The 23,529-nt window shown below is 35.9% G+C and overlaps 2 protein-coding genes across 2 annotated transcripts in view; both read left to right on the forward strand.

Moving 5' to 3' along the window:
- LOC120770584 (putative uncharacterized protein DDB_G0282133) overlaps positions 1 to 1,097 on the forward strand; it is a 47,555-nt gene extending 46,458 nt beyond the window's left edge. Inside the window, exon 13 of the mRNA XM_040098166.1 lies at positions 5 to 1,097. Within this exon, the coding sequence (XP_039954100.1) occupies positions 5 to 398 (394 nt within the window). The 3' untranslated portion in view covers positions 399 to 1,097. The remainder of the gene's footprint in view (positions 1 to 4) is intronic.
- Positions 1,098 to 20,526: 19,429 nt separating this feature from the next.
- Positions 20,527 to 22,407, forward strand: LOC120770585 (odorant receptor 46a). The gene is made up of 3 exons (XM_040098167.1): positions 20,527 to 21,369; positions 21,426 to 21,695; positions 22,354 to 22,407. The coding sequence occupies exons 1-3, from the start codon at positions 20,527 to 20,529 to the stop codon at positions 22,405 to 22,407; spliced, it is 1,167 nt and encodes a 388-aa protein (XP_039954101.1).
- The last annotated feature ends 1,122 nt before the right edge of the window (positions 22,408 to 23,529 follow it).

Here is a 23,529-nt window from a genome sequence, read left to right on the forward strand (position 1 = left end):
TCAGAGCTATTGCACCGCGTCTTACACTTTATGTAAGTTTGGATGGCAATAGCTACAATGCCATATACTTGCTATCGAACACATCAAAGGAGCTAATGCAGAAATTGTGCAAAATGCCTGGATTCTACGACATGATTGCAAATGGCAACACAAATGGTGCATTAGAAAATGGCTCGATTTACAGTAGCTGGAGCATACACTCGAAATATTCCGGCAGCGGTTCAAATATTTTCAATGATAGCACCAAAAACTTTATTTTTCTAGCAGGCCCTTCAGGCGTACATGTAAACGTCACTGACGAGGTATTGAATAATGAGGTGAGAGACGGAAGTCTTTATGCTCTCGAAGTACAAAATGGTAAAGTTGTTATGAAGTTGATAAATAAAAATGATAATTGAAAGCCTAATTAGAATGAACCCTATATATGTATATAAATATAATTGAATATTTATGCATAACTATTTTCTTTGACTTGATTCAACCAACAATACATAGTAATGTTAAAAAAACACAATGTTATCATAAGCCTTTATTCATATAAATATGTACAATATTTGTGAAGTTCGATTGACATTAGACGAATTTCGTTATTACTGCATATTAGTTTTTATAACGTATTTTGAAAATTAGCCATATTTAACTTCACTTTATAAAGCGCACTTTTCCCAAGATGTTTCTTTCCGACGATCGCTACGTAAATAATATTTTGCACAATATATCAACATATTTACATACATATACATATGCCTTGCAATTTATTGGAAGTATAATATATGAGAGTATGTATAAAACATAGTCTAATTTTTTGCATGCGTTACCTATAAGAAAAGTTTAAACTTAAAATAAAAGCGGGCCAAACACTATCATCACTTTAATTGAGACACAATTACTAGCAACCAAATATATTAAATGTAAAAAACACCAAGATTATAAGCTTCAGCAATGTTTAAATGTATGCTGTTGTAGTCAAAACTGTATGTTCATTCATACATACATACATATATACAAACAGTCTTTATTGTGTATCTATTATTATTTAAAAATTACATAATATTAATACAATATGTGGAAGAAATAAACAAACGGTCTGTAAACAATGCTGTGTTTAAATCTACGCAACTTTAGGATAATTTTCAAAAAATCAGGAGATGAAGGACACCACCACCTATCTACTTGTATTTCAGAGAACTCTCTACGTACATGTTCCTTAAAATATAAAGCGGAAAAAATTATGAAACTATTTTGTAACGAATAAAAAGTAATCCTCTATGAGGTATAATCCTTACAATATTACATTACGAATAGAAAAAATGTAACCCATTGAGAATTGAATTGAATAATTGGGTGTTAGTCATATGGTATCCAAATGAATACGTGATTGAGCTATAAATAATGGTTAATGTCTTTACGGATCAGAAAGTTCCAGAAAACATTACTGAAATAATTTTGAAGAATGTTACCAAGTTGATAGTATTTAGTGGGATAAAAATCCGGGTCCATTCCGGTTACTTAGACCCGACAATGGTGGGATAATTTTTAAGAATGCTGCCGAGTTGATATTCTTTGCTCGGATAAAAATCCATCATACAGCCTTAGGTAGCTCGGACTGTAATGCTAGAGGAATGGCTTTGTTCGACTACATTAACGCTAAGGACCTACTAACAATGAATATAGGTAACTCACCCATCTTCACAACGTGTAGAAGAGAATTGTTAGACTTAACCATATGCAATAGACGTGTGGTTGGCCTAATATCGGATTGGCAAGTTTAGTTAGAGCAGAAATAGAGGTTCTCCTTCTCCGGTCACAGGCCTGTGGGCTTTTTCTATAGTAATCCAAACATGGAATACAGCTTCAAACTAAATTATTACGGTCTTTCATGCCCAAATTGTGGGCGTAACAGAAGGAGCCAAGTGGCTTCTGTCCTAACCAGCAAGTCCATAAACATTCTGGTGGATAGCCAAGCGGTATTAAGGCCAGTCGTAGTGCCAATTCAAAATCTCATAGAGTTAGGTTATACAACAAGTCAAGACTTTTACCAACTTTTAATTGTGAGCCTAAGCGGAACACCCCAGGTCTTTTGGACATAAGCAACACAGGGCAAACCACAAAGTTAGGCAAAAGGGAGCTTGGCAACATTGTACCTTAAGAAACATTCGGCAGCTGGACGGAAAGAATCGTGTCTTTCACCAAATTTACAGAGTTGCTGGGTTTATAAAGATACCTTATATACCATCACCAATTTATAGAGTTAAGTCAGCCGGATGTTCGAAAATTCTGCAATTAGTTATATTTCAGCCCTTTAATCCATTTTAGGTACAAAGATACATTGTTATTAGTAAAATACGCTCTCTGATTTTCATTGATATAACTAGAACACCAAGAAGTTTGGAAATATTTATATTAGATATATGGTGGCTAAGGGAAGTATTGACCGGATTCAGCCCACTTTTGGCATTCAGACATACAATCATTAGGAAAGGTTTCTCTCTGAATTTCAGTTATACGTCTCACACTTTGGCAGATATTTTCGGTAAAAGGTCAACTAAAGGCACAGGATTCCACATAAGGTGACACACTGCAAAGTTTTGTCCCACTATATTAATTGGTGTTTTATTTGTATTGTATAATGGAATGTGAGAGAATCAGATGGAAATTTAAACTGTGTTGTATGGGAAATAAGCGTGGCTATAGTCTGATTTCCTCCGTTTTAGCACTATGACATAGGAATATTAAAAGAATCTTATGTACCTAATTTGTTTAAAATCGATGTATCCGAGATATGTCATTTCAGCTAAAAGTGGACGGCGCCACGCCGATCGTTAAGTTTCGATGTCGTCTCCCGCTCCTATGCCATCCAGAATGTAAAATTTATTGTGTATATATGGGAAAGGGGAGGGGTCATCATACGATTTGAACTATTTTTTTGATTAATGGCGTTTTGGGGGCGTAGCAGTGGTCCGACTACGCCCATTACAAACACGTCCTCGTCGTCCACCAACGAACACGTGTACCTAGTTTCATTACGATGCCTCAATTTTTACTCAAGGACAGACAGCCAGATTTTTACTTGCATGGACAGACAGTCAACCCAATTTCAACTCGTCTGGTCATCCTTATCATTTATACATGTGTATACATACAGCGTTACGAATTTTGTTATAATTACGCACCCGGACTTCAACAAACACAAGGAAAATGCAAAAGAACAGCTGGTACGATGAGGAGTGCCGTGTCGCAGCGGAGAGAAAACAGACTGCCTACCTCGAAACTTTACAATCGACCATAACACATGCGGGATGGGATAGATACCGAGAGTTGAAGAAAGAAGCGAGACGCATTTGCAGTTAGAGAAAAAGAGAGGCCGAAACGCGTGAGTATGAAGAGCTTGACAAGTTTGCCGGCAAGGGTAATGCTCGAAAATTCTAGGAAAAAATGCGGCGACTAACAGAAGATTTCATGACCAGAGCATACTCTTGTGATCTAGTAACCGATGCCCAGAGCATACTAAAAGCAAAACGCCAGGAGAAGGCGAACCCGATTCCCCAATCGATGACGATGGTGTAGGCGTTGCATTGTCCGACCATGGAGAAGTTCGAATAGCAATTACCCACCTACAGAACAACAAAGCGGCGGGACCGATGGATTGCCAGCCGAGCTATTCAAATACTGCAGAGAAGAACTGATAAGAAGCATGCATCAGCTTCTTTGTAAAATATGGTCGGACGAAAGTATGCCCAACAATTGGAATTTAAGTGCGCTCTGCACAATTCACAAAAACGGAGACCCCATAATCTGCTCAACTACCGTGCGATAAGTCTTCTAAATATTAATATATAGTGTATTGTGTGAAAGATTAAAGCCCACCAACAAACTGATTGGACCTTGTCAGTGTGGCTTTAGCCCTGGAAAATCGACAACCGACCAGATATTCACCATGTGCCACATCTTGGAAAAGACCCGTGAGAAGAGAATCGACCCACACCTCTTCTGAATTTGGTATCTCCGCAAAGCAAATACGGATGTGTAAACTGACGTTGAGCAACACCAAAAACTCCGTCAGGATCAAGAAGGACCTCTCCGAGCTGTTTGATACCAAACGAGATTTCAGAGTTTGTCACGAAGTTTGTAACTCCCAGAAGGAAGCGTCGGAGACCCTAAAAAGTATATATGTATATAAATGATAGGTGTGTTGAGTTGAGTCGATTTAACCATGTCTGTCTGTCCGTCCGTCCGTCTGTCTGTATATATACGAACTAGTCCCTAAGTTTTTAAGATATCGTTTTGAAATTTTGCAAACATCATTTGCTCTTCAAGAGGCTGCTCATTTGTCGGAACTGCCGACATCGGACCACTATAACATAGTATAGCTGCCATACAAACTGAACGATCGGAATCTAGTGCTGGTATGGAAAACTTTTGCATTGGACAAGATATATTCACGAAATTTGGTATAAATTATTTTCTAAAGCAAAAATGTAGTATCGGGAAGAAATATTTCAGATCGGCTCACTATAGCATATAGCTGCCATACAAACGGAACGATCGGAATCAAGGGCTTGTGTGGAAAGGTTTCGCATTTGACGTGGTATCTTCACAAAATTTGACATGGATAACTGCTTTAGGTAATAACATAATCTCCAAAAATTGTTCAGATTGAATTACTATAGCATATAACTTCCATACAAAATGCACTCATAGTTACTAAACGAAATGCAACTGTGAAGAGTACATATATTAGCTTCGGCGCAGCCGAAGTTAACGTTTTTTCTTGTTCAGTTGTAGCAATGATTTCAGTTACTTTTTCTGTTATTTCTAACATCTTTTGCTGAATATGAGTATTTATCCTATTCTGTTTATTGTTTGGGCCAACAAGCACATATGTCCGGTCTCATCTGTAGTCTCTGGAAACCATCAAACACTGAGGTGCCGGCGCTGATTTAAGTGTCGTGCCTAAAAAGTTTAAGTTTCATGTTTGATGATTATATATTTATGTGACTGGTAAAAATGGTTTGTCAGTGTACTTGTCTCATCGTTTATAATTGAATACTTCGTCAAGTTGGTGTAGTGGGTCAAGATGCCGTAATTCTCCCACACGATTGCGCCTCCGTCCAAGATAGGAATGTAGACAGCGTTATTGCAGTCCGTGAGTTTTTTCGATAACGTTGTCTGCAAAAGGAATACTATTGCCCAAAATTTGCAAATAAAGAGTGACTTACATAGTAAAGTGGTGAAAGGTTGTCTTTATGAACCCTAATACCCTTAAAAAGACGAGGGTGCCTAGATTTTATTTAATTCATTCTTCTGTATAAAGCGTGGTAAGTTTATTGTCTAGCCTTCGGTTAACCTTAACTAGGACCTTGTCACCAGCGTTATATGTCATATTCTGATGATCCTTATTATGATATGAGAGGTCAGTGGTATGTACCTTTTCAATGCAATTTCGAACTGATTCCGAAATATTGGCCAGGCCAGCATAAAGGATATCTATTGACATGTCATATATAAAAGTTCACGCAAGTGAGGAAAATTCTCTGATTGCCAATCACTTGGGAGTGGCCAGAAACGATTATTTTACATATGACTCAAGCAGCTCACGACTTCCGGTCCTAGACCAAGTATCCTCTGGGTAACCCAAGAATATCCATTTGAAAGCAAGCTAAAGTGAGAAGGCGAAACATCCCCTCCGCAGGGTTGCGCGCTGGGTTTGGGACCCGCCACGTAAAAAATGCACCCAATGAAAACTAACAATCAGCCTCGGATGAGAGACCCCCCTTTGATGACGACCATGGCAAACGAATTAAGGATTACGATTTGAGGGCATCCGTTCCCTTAATTAGGAAGGTCAGCTCCCTCGTTATAGTGAAGACTTACATTAAGTAAAAATGAGTCAAAAGAATATATTTTGAAGTTCTTCAACATATCGCTGATTTGCGCCCACACCCCGACAGAGGAGAAGGACGATGCGACCAACGATGCCTTCTATGAGCGCTTGCAGCGCAACTATGAGATCTGCTCCGCCATCATGTCAAAATCGTACTTGGTGACTTTAACGCGAGGGTGGGCAAGGAAAGTATTTTTGGCAAAACAGTCGGTAAATTCAGCCTCCACGAGGAAATTTGGGGAAATGGGTTGAGGCTGATCGACTTCGCCGGGGCCGGAAATATGGTTATCTGTGATGCTAGATTCCAGAATAAGAAAATATATCAAGCAAAAGAACTGCTGGTACGATGAGAAGTGCCATGTCACAGCGGAGAGAAAACAGACTGCCTACCTCGCAACGTTACAATCGACCACCGCACGTGCGGTATGGGATAGATACCGAGAGTTGAAGAAGGAAGCGAGACTCATTTGCAGACAGAAAAAGAGAGAGGGCGCCAGAAGAAGGCGAACCCGATTCCCAATCGATGACGATGGAGGATTGAATTGTCCGACCATAAAGAAGTTAGAATGGCAATTAGCCGTCTGAAGAACAACAAAGCGGCGGGGGCTGATGGATTGCCGAACGAGCTGTTCAAACACTGCGGCGATGAACTGATAAGGAGCATGCATCAGCTTCTTTGTAAAATATGGTCGGACGAAAGCATGCCCAACGATTGGAATTAAAGTGTTCTTTGCCCAATCCACAAAAAGGGAGACCACATAATCTGCGCCAAATACAGTGGGATAAGCCTCCTCAACATCGCATATAAGATTCTATCCAGCAAAGCAAATGGGACTGGTGGTGAACGAGGTCAAGACGAAATATCTCCTGTCAACAAACAAACAGTCATCGCACTCGCTACTAGGCTCCCACGTCACTGTTGACAGTCATAACTTCGAAGTTGTAGATAACTTCGTCTATCTTGGAACCAGTATCAACTTCACCAACAATGTCAGCATGGAAATCCAACGCAGAATAAGTCTTCCCAACAGGTGCTACTTCACTCATTATTCCCGTCCTGCTATATGGTGCAGAGGCATGGACGATGACAACATCTGTTAAGTCGACGGTACGAGTTTTCGAGAGAAAGGTTCTGCGAAAGATTTATGGTCCTTTGCGCGTTGGCCTTGGCGAATATCGTATTCGATGGAACGATGAGCTGTATGATATGTATATACGACGACTTTGACATAGTTCAGTGAATTAAGAGACAGCAGCTCATGTTGTCCGAATGGACAAACACACTCCAGCTCTGAAAGAGGAAGATCTCCGCTCCGTTGGAAGGACCAGGTGGAGAAGGTCTGATTTCGCTTGGAATCTCCAAGTGGCGCCACATGGCGAAAAGAGAAAACGACGTGTTAGAAGGAGCGTTTATTGTATTTGAGGTCAGTGGATTGTGTCAGGATATTGTTTCAAGGTTCGTATTTAACAGTATGAAGTGAGCGTTAAGATGCAAATGTGTGGGTAGGGCACATCTGTTGTGAACGAGCCTTAATTTTTTTTCTGTTTGGTTGGCAGATGTCAGTCAAACATATTCAATAACCTCATAGTCATTGCACAACATCATATTTTTTCATTGTGTTGAAAATGTGAAATCAGAACGTGGATGATGCTTTAAGTCAAAAGTAAATGGCAGCCATGTTAAATATTGCACACAAACAATTTAGATCGTTTGAAAGCTATTAGGAAGATCCAAAAATATGGAAAATGCATTGAACGAAAAACAAAGACAAAAATTATCCTTGAAGCAATGCTCTGCATTTAGTGGGATCAGCAGGGTGTGGTCTATCATGAGCTTCTAAAACCTGGGGAAACTGTTAATAGTAAGCGCTGCAGACAACAAATGAGGAATTTAAACCATGCATTGATCGAATAACAACCAGAATAGTCCCGAAGACACGGCAAAGTAATTTTGTTATACGACAATGCACCTGCGCAGAAAGCAAAATCGGTTCAGACTTCTTTTGTTTTTGGAAAAAATAGTCAGTTAAGACTTGCTTCACATTATCTTGTACTGCTTTATGAGCTGGGTTACGGTCGGCATATGTATAGAGATACATACATACTTATGTATATGTAGTCAAAGCGTGCTTCCATTTCAACCTCTACCTATTCTTGTGCTCCCTTGATAATGTGTCGGTGACATGATTTTATTTTCCTGGTTTATAAAGGATATTTGCGTAAAAACTTTCTATGAGAGACATCTAGTGTTGGGATTTTTAATCGAAACTACTAAGGTCAGAGGTTATTCAACTGGTTCACTCCATATAGATGATTTCTCAAACTTTTAAGTGCCCATACTATTGCTAACAGTTATCTTTCATTTGTTCGGTTTTCTTTTTCTCTAAGAGTTCTTAATGTCATGGTTATTGGTTTATTTTCCTGTGAAAGCACAGCTCTTAAACTCCTTGAGAAACATCGGTTGTCAATTAAAACGGTTTAGGCAAATTACGTTACGTTAATGTGACATCTTCTGAAGACAGAATTTTTTTAATTTTATTAAATGCACCTTGGGGTTAATTCAACTTTAATTTTTTTGATATAACGTCTATAACAGCTTGTTAATCCGAAAAACCAACGAAGTCTGCGAAGTGTGGCTGGTTGTTCATAGTTGTAGTTTGTTCACCTAGCGGTTGTACGTATCACCTAAAACTAAACAAGAAGATATAGGGTTATATATGTATATATAAATGATCAGGATGACGTGAAAAGTTGAAATCCGGTTGACTGTCTGTCCGTCCGTGCAAGCTGTAACTTGTGTAAAATTTCGAGTTCGTAGATGGGCGTAATCGGACCACTGCCACGCCCACAAATCGCCATAAAGTACTATAACTAAGCACTAAAATAGGACTTATAATCTTTAATTTGGTTCAGAGGATCGTAGTAGCAGGGGCATCTGTAGGCAAACATTTTTGAAAAAGTGGCCCCACCCTCTTACAAGTTTAATGTATATATCTCTTAAACCACTTAAGAAATCGGAAGCTAACCTCGCTCACTCCCCATATAACGATACTGTTAAAAACTACTAAAAGGGCGATAAATCAATAACTAAATATGCCAGAGACATTAAATTTTACCACCGAGATGGTATGAGAGAGCTTTATGGGGTTCGGTGTGAAAATTGGACGAAGGGTGTGGCACCGCCCACTTTTTTGACGAAATCCCATATCTCGGGACCCGACCAAAAATTTAGTACGTGGCATTCCTCTTATATTCTTATGTCACATTGAGAAAATGGAGGAAATCGGACAATAACCACACAACCACAATTAATTTCCACTCGATTCGTTCAGTTTAATACACTAAAATACTAAAACAAGATATAAACTGTAATTTGGCACAAGGGATCGCAGTGGCAAGGGGCACCTGTGGATAAAAAATTAATTAATAATAAGAAGTTTTATGCACATATCTCCTGAACTACTAAAGCTATAATAATCAAATTTGCTCAGCGTAAATATTATAAGAACTTTTACCAACAGTGTGAAAATGGATTAAATCGGAATACGAGTATAACCCTTCAAAACCAGTAAAAGCGCATTAAATCAATAACTAATTACACTAGAGACATTAAATTTTACCTCCGAGATGATATACAAGGGCTTTATGAGAGCCGGTGTGAAAATTGGACAATGGGCGTACACAAAGTTTAATTTCACTTGATTCTTTCACTTTCCAGTAAAAAAATCACGAAGTAAATAATAGAACGGGATACAATTTTGAACTAATAATTCTTATAAATTATGCCAGCTTACGAACCAAAAGAGTTCAACTGTCCCAGTACCTATAGTTGACTTTTGACCGAAAATATCGTTCAATGTGTGAGATATGCCATTGAAATTCAGACAGAATACTTTTCTGACAATAGGATTTCTTTGTATCAAAATTGGACTGAATCGGCTCAAAACTTCCCTGACTTCTAGGTGATTTTATGCTGAATATATAATATTTGAGTTATCTCAGTGAAAATTACAGAACATGTTTTACTTATAACAGTATATTTTTGTGCCTAAAATAAATACAATTTGGCGAAAACTTCACCTATCCCCATAAAACTATTGCCAGGATCTTCGAACATCCACTTGACTTCGTTCCATATGATTGGTGATTGTACGTAAGGTACCTTAATGAAACCCAGAGAAAATGATTAAGGTATTTGGGATGAGCAAAAAGAGATAAAAATCGGGTCGATACTACTCCCCACTCCTATATACTACTTACTATATATACATATATCGGACGGTGTATGAGTTATATATATGTACATTAAAATTGCTGGGATTCCGATCCTGTGGTTGATATTTTACACTTTGAGGTATTCCTCTGACATTAATTCATCCAAATTGCAAGAGTATAAAATGTTCGGTTGCACACGAACTTAGCCCTTTCTTACTTGTTATTTGTTATCATTTTACAAAACTGTGTTCTGACCCAAAATTCTGTCGTATTATTCCATTGTTCAAGTCTGTTTGAGCATTTACTTGGTTTAGCGGATCTAAGACCTTATAGAGTATCTCATTTTCCTCTTCATGATTGAAGGTATTAATTCGTTGCAGATTTGGTCAAGTAATCCTATCGGAGTCCGCCTGCCGGTTTTGTTGATGGTTAATATTAAACCCCTGTCTATATTTATTTCGGTACTGCTGTTGACCTTGGGAGTAAATACCTTTCCCTGTTTGATTCTAACTTTTGCGCTAATGCTAAGGCTCTAGATAGATCACTGTGTCGAGAAGCAAGCAGTACGTCGCATAACGGCCTTTTAAGGCCTGATATAAAAATAACTCTATACTATTCTATACTTTTCGCAAATTGATTATGGTATTTGACTTTCATGGGTCATTATAGTCTTATTCATGATAAGAGTTAACCTCACGGAAATATTGTAGCACTGAAAGATTACCTTGTCCTATAGAGGAAAGTGGTTTAATTAAGTTTATCCGCATATGTGATGTCCAATCTAGGTATTATTGCATCGAAATTTACAACTATATGAAATGATGCTATAATTGCATCACAATTGTTGGGTTTTGCTAGCCACAGATGTTCTTGAAACTGGGATCACCAATTTCATTAATTTTTTTACCGTTTTTCTGAAGTCTCGATTGACAACAACAGTTGGATGGGATTTTTCGTCTTGTTGTTGTTTTTTAAATCAATGCGATTTTTGTGTTTAGACGTGGCAAATAAAGTGTGGGGGTGTGTGTTTTTACCACAATGGGGAATCTTCTAGAGGATACTGGCATTTGTCAACATGCACGATTAATACCGTACGCTCAGTGCACGTCTTTCGGAACAACACTCGATCCATATTATTTAATATGCCGAGCTTACGCACCGGTACGCCTACGTACTAAACTATTAAATTCGGTAAGCTTCGTATCTACCTTGCCACACCTGCTTACATCGCAGGAATATGCTTCTTATTTTTCTTACAAAATATAGTAAGATAACAAATATTGTTTTATTTAACATCAACAATTTTCTGATTTTACAGTTTATTATTATTAATGAAAATAATAATACAATTAAACCTTAACAATAAAAAAAGTATCAGCATTAGAGATTTTACAATTTTACGATTTGTTTGATTTAACGACAATTCACAAAACAATCAAAAACATTAAAAAGGTTTTAATCAATCTTTTTTTTGTTTTACGATTTCTCAGTATAAGTTCTCATGCTTTAACTTTTCTAACAAGCACTGTACTTTTAGTTTTAAGGCTGTAGAGAAGTTCATTGTATCCTGGAATTGCGTCCTTTTATAATTTTTATTTTCGACGTGATAAGCTGAGTTTATTTAGCTGTGTCCTTCTGCCTGTATATACACGAACTAGTCCCCCAGTTTTTGAGATAATCTGAAGTCTTGTACACCTCCATTTCCCCCTAAGTTGTTTATTTGTAAAATTATCTTCACGAAATTGGGCATAGTTTATTGCCCGCTCATGGCAACGCTATCTCTGAAGATATTGTGCAAGTCGGATCATACCAAATACCTGGTATTCAAAATCACCTATAAAAATAAGATAGTTTAGACTTTGGTATATATCTTCTTTATACAATGCTCTATCGTGTCTGCCTTGGATTTCCAAAAATTTAGATTTGATTTTTTTTGTAAATTCGAAAAGGTCGGAAAAATCGGGTAAAAAAATTTTTTTTCTTTCAAGTCGACGCCATTTTGTTATTTTTTTTTGTGTTTTTGAAAATGGTCAACCCGATAACGACATCTTTAATAATGAAGAATCTTTTTGTTTGTTATGTTTTAGATCTGTACAAGGGTTGAAATCACGTCAACCAGGACGCACCGTTTTTTTTGAAGCCCCCACTCCACCGGCCCGTACCTCGACGAATTTTGGTTTTTTTTTCTTACAATTTTTTTTTATAGTCTAGACCAGAATACCCCCTTAAGCGATTCCATTATGACTTGAGGTTGGAAAACAGGAGTCCCAACGCCAGGGCACTATATTATATGTACATACATACATGTATAAAGGGCGAAGCCAGGTCTATGCTTAAATGTTTTGAACAATTTTTTTGCAACAATTGTTTGTCTAATAGTCTTTATACCACCTAAAACTAATCGAGATATATACAGAGTTATTTATAGAAGTATCCAAAATAGCCAGGATGGCGAGACGAATTGATTTTCAAATATGTAAGTTACTAGAAGTACCATATAACAAATTCACAAATGACGCTCGAAATGTGAATTTGGCACGGGCGAAATCAAAAGGAACGGCCATTTGAAAAGAGGTTTTAAAATTTAGATAATACGTGGCTGTGAATTTCAAAAGCTATATCAACCAAACTTAGTGAAAGCATTTATTTCTTAAATGAGGTAATAACTACTTCAATGCCCACACAACAGTTATGATCAGAAATGTACTAAATGTACGAGCTTCTAAACGAAAAGTGTCGGAAACATTAAATTTAACCGTATTTATAGTAAATACCTGCACTCCGGCATGTGAGCCGGTTTAAAATTTATTAATATTTTAAAATTCCTACATTTTAGTTTGGATTATATAATTCAAACATCAAAAAAAAATATAACAATAAAATTTAGCACAGTTAGTCTATCAAGATGGCAAGGACTAATATAGACATAATGTAATTAACTCCTTCAATCATGAAAAGTACATGAATTACAGACCGACTTCTACCATTTATATTCGCTTCATATACTTATGGAAATTTAATATGTTCTGTGGGTCATAAATGATCCACATAATAAAAGAGTTTAGTTCCTACAAGTTGTTAATTACGTTTTAATTGTTAGTTACACCCGAGCAAGGCTTTTCTTTCCTAAAATTGAAAAAGACAATTAGGAATTCATAACATATTCATATATGTATGTATGTACGGATGTTTATATACATAATGTGTATATTAGGGTGGGCCAAAAAAAATTACTACAAAATAATTTGTTTAAAATTATTAAGATCTCACATTTTACCAGACATTTGTTCGTCATATCTGACTATATTTGCTGTGAATAAGGAAAAATTAGTGCTCAGTATAAGTAACACAGCCTTTCTAATAAAGCTCTCCAAAGGTCCCAAATGAAATGTTAAATCAAATAGCAAAGTTAACTTGAGTTGCACCGAAATTGCACACATGCAAAAGGTACCTTAGAAGAACTTGAATGTGATGATTCAGTTTTTATGGTAGCTATATGCTAGAAGGCTCCGATTTCAACAATTTTTCCGAAGATTGCATTATTGCCTTAGATAATGATCCAAGCCAAATTTCAAATATCTCGTCAAATGTAAGTGTTTTCGATGCAAACACTTGAAGGACAGGTTCCAATTTTCAGATCGATATCTCAAAATTTGAGGGACTATATCTTATATAACGGACAGACAGATCGTATATGTACAACTATGATGTTTTATATATATTTATAGTATATATTTTATAGGGTCTCCGACGCTTGCTTCTGTGTGTTACAAACAATGTGACTAGCTTAATATACATATGTGACCTGGTCTACGGAAAGGGGGCTTAGGTGTCAAAAAAAGGAGAACAATTAATGAGATAACGAGAAACTGACGATTATTATTAACAGCTTTTCCCAGAAAACTAGTTTCCGCACGTTAGCTCCCTTTTCGTAGACCAGGTCACATATGCTGTTCAGGAAATAAAAACTGCAAAATATATAAATTAGAGAAACGTGACATCTAAAGGTGAGGACAAAGTTATTGTTCACCTTTCTAAAAAGGTGACAGGAAAAGTTGTGGAAAGAATAACGATATGGCTATAAAGTACGATGGTTCGCGATTGTAGCATCATTTGAATTTGGCATAGTACAAGATTGAAAAGAATGAAGAAGTCAAGAGGGTGAGAGGGTGAGAGGGTAATAAAGCAGTTTTGGAATTTGGATTTAGTGGAAAAAATTTTAAGGCAAGCATGAGTGGCTTGATAAATGGAAGCAAAGGCACTGAACTAAACGGTAAACTAATAAAATGTTTAACTACTGTGAAAATTAAATTCATGTTTCGTTTCAGACATAGCGTAAGCTATAAAAAGTTATGTGGTGAAAGCAATGACGTTCGAAACGAGGACTTCATGCGAAACGGAATTCTCAGATGCTTACCAGACAAAACTTTGACAATTAATAACGAGAAATATAAGGACGGCAAACATAGTAAAGCTATATTATTGTCGGCAACAAACATGCATGGTTCCGAAAAACTTAAAAATTCTTCGGATTGACAAAAGACAGAATCCCCGTTGCTTTCACTGGCATGATAGGCCATCTTTTTTTTTTTTTGAAGAATGGAATCTTTAAATTAGATAAATTGTGACTCGAGTTAGACAGCGCCGGAGATTGGAGCAAATGTTGAATAAAAATCAGTATTAACCAAACAATGTTTTTTCTATAATTATAACTGTTTATATTAGAATAAAATTCCCTCTCCAAGTACACCGCTCCACGCGGAAAGATAATGGCACATCCTAATATAATACGCCTCATTACACTACAAGTACACCACACACATAAGTACATACATCATCACAGGACAACATAACAGACAGTTTCGATAAGAAAACGATATTTTGTCCAACTGTTCTACACTGCGTCATGTCAGCATTCGATTCGGCAGCAGCGATTCTGAGTGAATTCATTATTACAACAAGTAAAAATGCGTCAAAAGATATATTTATGATCTGCACCGAGTTGTGCGCTCTTTATTAATACTCTTAAGGGGGTACTCTCATGTGAACGCATACATTTTACCACTTTTTAGGAAAATTTTTTTATGCGACAACAAAATTCAATCATTTTAATTTTTTAATATATTTTTATTTGTATTTTGAAGTGTACAAAAAAAAAAATTTCGTTTTTTACATTTTTAATATATTTTTTTTTTAAATCAAAGTAGTCCCCAACAAAAAAAGTAGTTCACTGGTCATGGTGATAGCGGCTGTTCATGTTGTCTGAAATAAAAAAATCGAATGTATTATTATTCAGTAGTTCTGCGGCTATCGTCCCTACCAAATATAATGAATTAAAAAAAATGTCGGACTTCAAAAAAAAGTCACGAAAATCTTGTTTTTTTCGTTCAAAATCGTTTAAAAAAAATAAGAAAATATTTTGGAAAATAAACAATTCTGGTAGGGACGATAACTATAAATGAGTAGAAGAACAATGTAAATTTTAAAGCAATCGGTTGAATACTTTTTTTTTAGGACCATGACCGTTTCAGAAAATGATGATTCGAGAAAAATGCGTTTACAAACGTAGCAGCTGCAGACTTGTCATGGCGCCTGGTAGACAGTCGCTTACGACACGTCGGCGACTATGAGCTGTAACTTATCAAATACTATGAATTTCGGTCTGAATTTTTCACAGCATGTTTTCAATAGGTTTTACTGTCAAAATATAAAAAAAAATCGATTTTTCGAAATGATTGCATGAGAATACCCCCTTAAGACTAAAGGCCTAACTATAATATGCATACGCTGCCGTATGTTACTGTCAAAAAATTAAAAAGCCTGACAAATGCATAAGGAACGGAGAGTAGATTTTTGAATGACTATAATGTACTTACATGCGGAAGAGAAAATGGTCAAAAACAATTTGTGTTTTGATTTTATATTTCGTTTGCAATACAGAAATTAATAGAAAATTAAAATATTTAAAAACAATTAAAATGCTTTCCTTTGTTTTAGACAGCATATGCATATTAACAAAAATTAGTGAAATTAAAAAAACAGAGTTCGGTCATGTACAGTGAGGGAAATAAACAGAAAGAAGAAGTAGGATGGTGTTTTTGTACGATTCCTAGAAATGAAGAGGATTGACCACAACGATTTTTTTATATACACGCGATTGAAATAAAAGGCATCTTGTTTGTCGTACAAACATTTCTTTTTTTCAATATTTTCGATTAAATATTATATAGTAAAACATTTTTCGTCCTCCATATTCAAATTCAAAATAATATATCTGTTGACAAAAAGCGAAAACAACTGATTCCGTACGGAACATGCGACCAGTTTCGCATTTTCCTTAAGAAAATAACGTTTGAAAAAACTTAACGAAACTTGATGTAAAGTACATTATAGTTGCAAAATACAATTATGTATGTGTATTCGGACAGTTGCTTACGCTGGCTTAAGGGGTCCCTGTGGTCTAGAACCCTCAAATTAAGGGTGTGTTCTGGATTTTTTTAAGGTTTAAAAAAAGAGCAATAAATTAAAAGTTTTTACAGTTTATTTATACATTTATGAAAAGTACAAAAATATTTTTTTGTTAAATAAAAAAATGTTTAACAATATTAAAAATGGCGTCCAAAAAAAGCTATCTTAAAAGATGACTCCAGGTGCCGTTGTTGATTTGACTCTTCTGAACATCTGAAACATAAAAACCAAATAAATTATTAATCAGTAGGAGTGCAGCTATAGTTGGGACTACAACCAAAAAAAAAATTGAAAATTAAAAAAAATTTCGCGCTTTTGAAGTTCAGATTCTGAAAACATCTATTTTTGGACCAGTTTGAGATCGAAAAAAATCGAAGTTCTTAAAATTAAAATTTGATCGTAGTCCCGGCGATAGATATTGATCTTATAAACACCATATTAAAATTTCAACTGCTTCGGATGGATAGGTTCTTTTTTCATCAACCGAAAAAAGTAGTTTTGAGATAAATGACGTACAAAGCATCCATTCATCGAGCCCTTCGGCCGCGCGCTACCTGCTAAAACGACTGTAGAAGCTAAAATAATGTCAATATCCTTCCAAAAATTTTACAGTATATTCTTAAAGAACTACCAAAATTCCGTTTATGTTATAAGGAATACGTTCCTTAACTCGCGCTAGAATAATCTCTGACGAGCTAAACTTGATTCGATAGGACGGCCATCCTGCGCGGCAAGTGTTTTTCGCCCTCAATTCTTTTGACATCGTCCCAGTATAGATTTCTCGGTATATTTAACATTAATCAATTTCATTTTTGTAAACCTAATAAAAAAACTAAGTCAAGAAAATTACTTTAAAAACAATAAAATCGGCCGCTTTTGTCCAAGCACAGAAAAGCTAATTTGTGCTTTACTCATTAAATGTAATTAATTAAAAGCTATAATTATAATTAGATAATATAATTTAGTTTACTTATGCTTACTAAATACATAAAAAAAGCAAATCAAATCGAAAAAAATCCCGAACGAACGAAAAAGACCGAAAAAAATTTAAGAAAGTATAGTGGTAAGGTTTGCATGGCCACATATATATACATACATGTACAAGTATACTAGTATTAGTAAAACATAGTAAAACTTTTCGACTTAACCCTTGCCCTCAATACACTGTGCTAACGTTTTTTCCAATCTTCGAAACAATTGTTAAAGTCAATTTCCAGAAAAGCCTTCAATGCGCGTAGAGATTCACGTTTAATGTCTTCAGTTGTTTGAAAACCCTCGGAGTGTTCGTTTGAATTTGCTGAATAGCCAGAAGTCTCACGGAGCCACATACATACATATATCATGCGAATACGGTGGTTACGGCACGATATTAGTTGAAAATTTGGAGAAAAACTCACGAAGAATCGATATTCGGCGGATCGATCGTCTGTTTCCGGGTCGTAAGCATCGATACAAGACTCATCGCCAGTACTCCTGGTAGTCGGTAAGCATTGTGTGATTTTGAAACCAATCGTTCGTTCACTTTTCTTAGGGCCAAATGTTCTTTCAAAATGGTTTTCACTGATATTCCAACGATACCAGTAAGATCTCAGACTGTTAATCGTCGATTCTCAAGCTCTAATTCCTTTATTCAATGCGTTCTCGAACCTCCTTGAACAATTTGTACCAATCAAACACACTTGCTTGCGACAAACAATTATCCACGAAGCCTTTTTCAAAAATTCTGAATACTTCGGCAACAGAAATTTGATTCCGCTCCCGAAATTTAAAGAAACTTCTTTGTTGAATAATTTCACTCATCGTAATAATCACCGAATGCACTTTATGAACTTCAGAAAGACAAACGCATACTAAACACTAATGATTATTTTCAGGTAATATTTGACAAAGATGGCTCTGACGTCCTACCATTCTAAAAAAAATACTTCGACGAATGGGTTTTCGCGCGAAATTTAAATTCGAAAAATCTACTATATTTTGACCACTGTAGTACATTGTTGTGTAACATGAAAATAATGTGAAATCCATTATGTCACTAATTACATTTTAATTATGAAAGCCCATGTTGTGAAAAAAATAGCAATACACAATTCAACCAAGGCAATTTTAAACGCCAATGACTTCATCGTAAAAAAACTAGCTTCTTTTTATGGTCTGTTCCTACTTTTAGAGATAGAAAAGAATAAAATAAGCATTAAATGTAATTCCAATTTATTTTTAATTTATCATAAACAAGTAAAGTAAAGCTTAGTCCATAAATTCGGGCGCAACATACCACTGTCAGAGAAGGTTATCCCTGAATTTCAATTACATATCTCACACATTGACCGATATTTTCGGTCAAAAGTCAACTTGAACAGCTTGAACAGTTTTGTTTGGATTTGGACAATTTTTGGTCATAAGGTGGCATATTTTAAGGAAATTATTAGTGCAAAGTTTTATCGCATTATATTAATTGCTTCCTGATTTGTGTACTGGAAATTATCAAATGGAATTTACAATTTTTCTGTATGGGAAGTAGACGTGGTTGTAGTCCGATTTCCGGACAAAGGAATATGAAAATAATGCGACGTACTAAATTTTGTCGAAATCATTCAGTCGGGTTCCGAGATATGGGATTTCACCAAAAAGTGGGCGGTGCCACGCTCATAGTCCAATTTTTACACCGGCTCCCACAAAGCCCTTTCATACCATCTCGAGAGTAAAATTTAATGTCTCTGGCGTATTTGCTTATTGTTTTATTGCGCTTTTAGTAGTCTTTGACAATACCGTTATATGGGGAGCGAGCGGGGTTATCTTCCGATTTCATCCATTTTCACACTCTTGGTAGCATCTCTTGCAATATTTGTGCCGAGAGAAATTGGTTACTAAACGTTTAGGGGTTTAGAAGTTTAGAGGGCGGGGCCACACCCACTTTGTCAACATTGCCACAGGTGCGGCTTTCTGCTGCGATCCTCTGTGCCAAATTACAGTTCAATATCTTAATTTAGTGCTTAGTTATGGCCTTTATAAGTGTTGGGTTAATGGCGTTTTGTGAGCGTGGCAGACGTCCGATTACGCCCATCTAGGAACTCGTAATTTTTTTATACCTAATATCAAGTTTCATCAATTGAAGTATCTATTTTTACTCAAGAAACTTTTATACTTTGTAGCAACAGGTTGCAAGACAGTGGCGTAGCTAAGGGGGGGCGAAGGGGGCCGTCGCCCCGGGCGCAACGTCTTGGGGGCGGCAAAACGATCTTCGCTGTTTTTTAATATTCAGAAAAATACTTCAACAATTTTTTTTACAAAATTTATTATAAAAGATAAAGAGTTGTACACTCACATTGTAATAATCTGAATAACAATGGAAAATATTACTTTTTACTCGAATACTCTTCAGTCTTTGAAGTCTCTTATCTTTTGGCTTATATCTTTCTTCAAAATAGTGATAGAAAAGTGTACAAGATATAGGGCCAAATTGGGTTTTTTCTATGGCTTTTAATAACATGTCTTGTAAATTTACTATCAATTTCCTCAAAAACCGTATTGTAATAATTTTGGAACTTCAGAATTTGCGTGGCTTCTAGTTCCTAAATTTTATATACATAATATCGAAGATATTTTGTAAAAATTCACTTTTGTTCGAACCACCTCATGAAACTTGTTGGTAGGTAGATAAAGAGGGGCGGCAGAACATCCTTGGCCCCGGGCGCCCGAAGTTGTAGCTACGCCACTGTTGCAAGAGTTTACAAATAGATAACCTATTGCCTAATATTCGATCTGATCGACATGTAAAACTGTCGTACCTTTAGCAGTTTCCAGCATTACCTTTATATTGCAACTGTTAATTTCCCAACAAATCTTAAATAATGCATGAGTGGCAGACAATGTCATTAGCAAAACAATATTACCCTACACAATTCCTCTGTATAAAAGCCGATTACAGTTCGCATATTAAAATAGTTTGCTTTAGAATTATGGAGAACGCCAAAGGGATTGTATATTCATTTTATAATATACAACTTTTATTTTTCAAGTTGTTAGGACTCTTCGGATTGCCCGCACACTACCCATCATTTTTGCATTATTTGTATAAACTGTACTTTTGGTATGTGGCGATCTTTGGGATGTTACTTTTCGATATCAGCATGTGGATTAAAATAATCGGCAACATATCGAATCTGAACGAGATTATAAAAGTGTTTTATCTTTGTTCAATGGCTATTGCGGTAATGGCTAAATTTGTGCGCATTCGCCTAAAAAACAGTTCATATGTAGCATTATTCGAACGAATCCACAACGAAGATCTGCTGCCGGTCAATGTATCTGAACTAGAGAAGTTCACTCAATCTTCACATTTGAGCTGTAGAGTACGCAACAGTTACATGTATCTTTCGTTAACATCACTATCGTTGATTTTTGCTACCCAGCTTATATCGGAGCCTGGCGAACTACCTCTATCTATTTACATACCCATAAGTGTGGAGAACTTTTGGTGCTATTTAATAGCATATTTGTTTCAGTTTATTGGTTTATCACTATGTTGTTTGCTTAATATATCTTTCGATTCTTTAAGTGCATCATTCTTCATATATTTGAAAGGTCAGTTAGATATTTTAGCAAATCGGTTAGAAAATATCGGCAAGGTTCTGTATGTAGATGATAATATAATAAACCTACAATTGAGAGATTGCATCCAACATTATGTAAAGCTACGGAAAATTGCAGAAATCATGGAAGATCTTCTAAGCATTCCAATGACTGTTCAAATGATCAGTTCGGTACTCGTACTTGTAGCTAATTTTTACGCAATGACTTTTGTAGGTGCTTTCAATTTTACATTTAATCATTTGTAAATAGTTCTCTCTTCTTTTAGCTAACCGACCCCAGTGATTATGGTACTTTTATGAAATTTCTAGTATATCAACTTTGTATGTTGTCCCAAATTTTTATGCTGTGTTATTTTGCCAATGAGGTGTCGCTCAGAAGTGCAGAACTATCATACTCTTTATACTCATCCGAATGGACTCGTTGCAGTAAAATAAATCGACGATTGATGTTATTGATGATGGCCCAGTTGGATGTACCAATTCGAATAAAAACAATAAATCGTTGCTATTCCTTCAATTTGCCAGCGTTTACGTCGGTAAGTACCCGAAATTAAATATAAAAGCAACAAATTACAAAAAGTTTTTCAAAACTAAAAATGACTGTGCCTCTTCATTAGTGCATTAGCTTTTAAAGATACTTTGTTTAAGGTCATATTAAAAATAATCCTTCGAGTTTGTTACAGCTAAGAAAGAAATTTTCATGAAATCTGTGCATCATTTGATTTCAAACACTTCAGATCCGATATCACTTTATGTACTATAAATACGAGGCAATAAAATAATAATAATACAACTATAACATTGCAAACTTACGAAGAATCCTTAGTAATGATTGACCATTAAAAATAGTTACCAATACTCAATACAAAAGTTGTCATTACTTAACGGATGTAGTGTATTTCAACCAATTAATTGAATTCCAAGTAAATTGTATTAGACTTAAAGTCATATAGATTTATTTATAATTTAATTATAAATGCAGAGTAAAAGCAGTCATTGAACAAATAATAATATTAATTTTATTATTTATTAATATATAGATAGATTTAATATCTTAGAATATTAGGCCCGAGAAAAAAATTTTAAATAAAGCGCAAATTCGCATTATATTGATGACCTTAAATGATGATAAACCCGCTAATAATAAGACTACGATGAGTTTTTTTCAGGTTTGCCTATCTTCATTTATTTCAGATAATCAACTCTTCATACAGCTACTATGCCCTGCTGAAGAAAATGAAGGACTAAATAGAATGTAATAAATTTTAATACTATACATATTATGTATAAATATAATAAAAAAATAAAATTTTTATAAACTAAGGGGTAAGATTCATTCATCTAAGCTTATACTATTTTTACAGTCTGAAAAGTCTGACCCAATTCAACGCATTTTTGACACACATTCATACCATTGTCAAGGACAGATTATCCCTGAACTCCATCTATGTATCTCACACATTGACCGATATTCACTGTCAAATGTAAACCATAGGAACTGGGGTCCAAATATTCAGTACCTAAGGACTTGATCAGTTTTTGTTGGCTTTGAATAATATTTTAGCCTTAAGGTGGTATATTCCAATCGTATTATTCGTGCAAAACTGTGTTCCGTTATATTAATTGCTTCTTGATATGTGTACTTTGTGAATTTAAAATTGTGGTATTAGAGAAGTATTGGTTGAAAATGGTTAAGCAGGTCCAGAGACATGTGATTTTACCAAGGGTGCTACACCCATCGTCCATTTTTACACCAGCTTGTATAAAGCCCTATCATACCATCTCGGGGGTAAAACAGAATGCCTCTGGCGTGTTTAATTATTGATTTATAACGCTTTTAGCAGTTTTCAACTGAACTCTTTTATGTGGAGAGAGCGGTGTTATCATCCGATTTCATCCGTTTTCACACTGTTGATAATAGTTCTTGTAACAATTGCTGGAAACGAATTTGTAGCTTTACTGCTCTAGGAGATATGTACATTAAACCTATTAGAGGGGGGGCCACGCCCAACTCATTTCTTCATCTGGATCATATATTATACATATATACATACATACATATAAATAACCCTATATCCATCTCGATGCGGATGCAGTCATGTGTAGAAGTTCACGCATGTGAGGAAAGTTCTCTGATTGATTTAAGGACATGCACCTGGAATGTCCGGTCCCTTAATTGGGAAGGTGCCACTGCCCAGCTGGTTGATGTCCTCATTCGAGTGAAGGCTAACATCACCGCCGTCCAAGAAATGCGATGGACGGAACAAGGACTGAGACGAGTAGGTCCTTGTGGCGTTTACTACAGTGGCCATATAAAGGAGCGAAATTTGGTGTGGGATTCGTGGTGGGTGAGAGACTCCTTAACCGAGT

This window comes from Bactrocera tryoni, chromosome 3 (assembly GCF_016617805.1).
Source record: "Bactrocera tryoni isolate S06 chromosome 3, CSIRO_BtryS06_freeze2, whole genome shotgun sequence".
In the NCBI taxonomy this organism is placed as follows: domain Eukaryota; kingdom Metazoa; phylum Arthropoda; class Insecta; order Diptera; family Tephritidae; genus Bactrocera; species Bactrocera tryoni.

Excerpts from the sequence above, each read along its gene's own strand:
- LOC120770585 (XM_040098167.1), top strand. The coding sequence starts at position 20,527 with ATGGAGAACGCCAAAGGGATTGTATATTCATTTTATAATATACAACTT. Across the intron at positions 21,370-21,425 it reads ATTTTTACGCAATGACTTTT|CTAACCGACCCCAGTGATTA; the intron begins GTAGGTGCTTTC and ends CTCTTCTTTTAG. Across the intron at positions 21,696-22,353 it reads ATTTGCCAGCGTTTACGTCG|ATAATCAACTCTTCATACAG; the intron begins GTAAGTACCCGA and ends CATTTATTTCAG.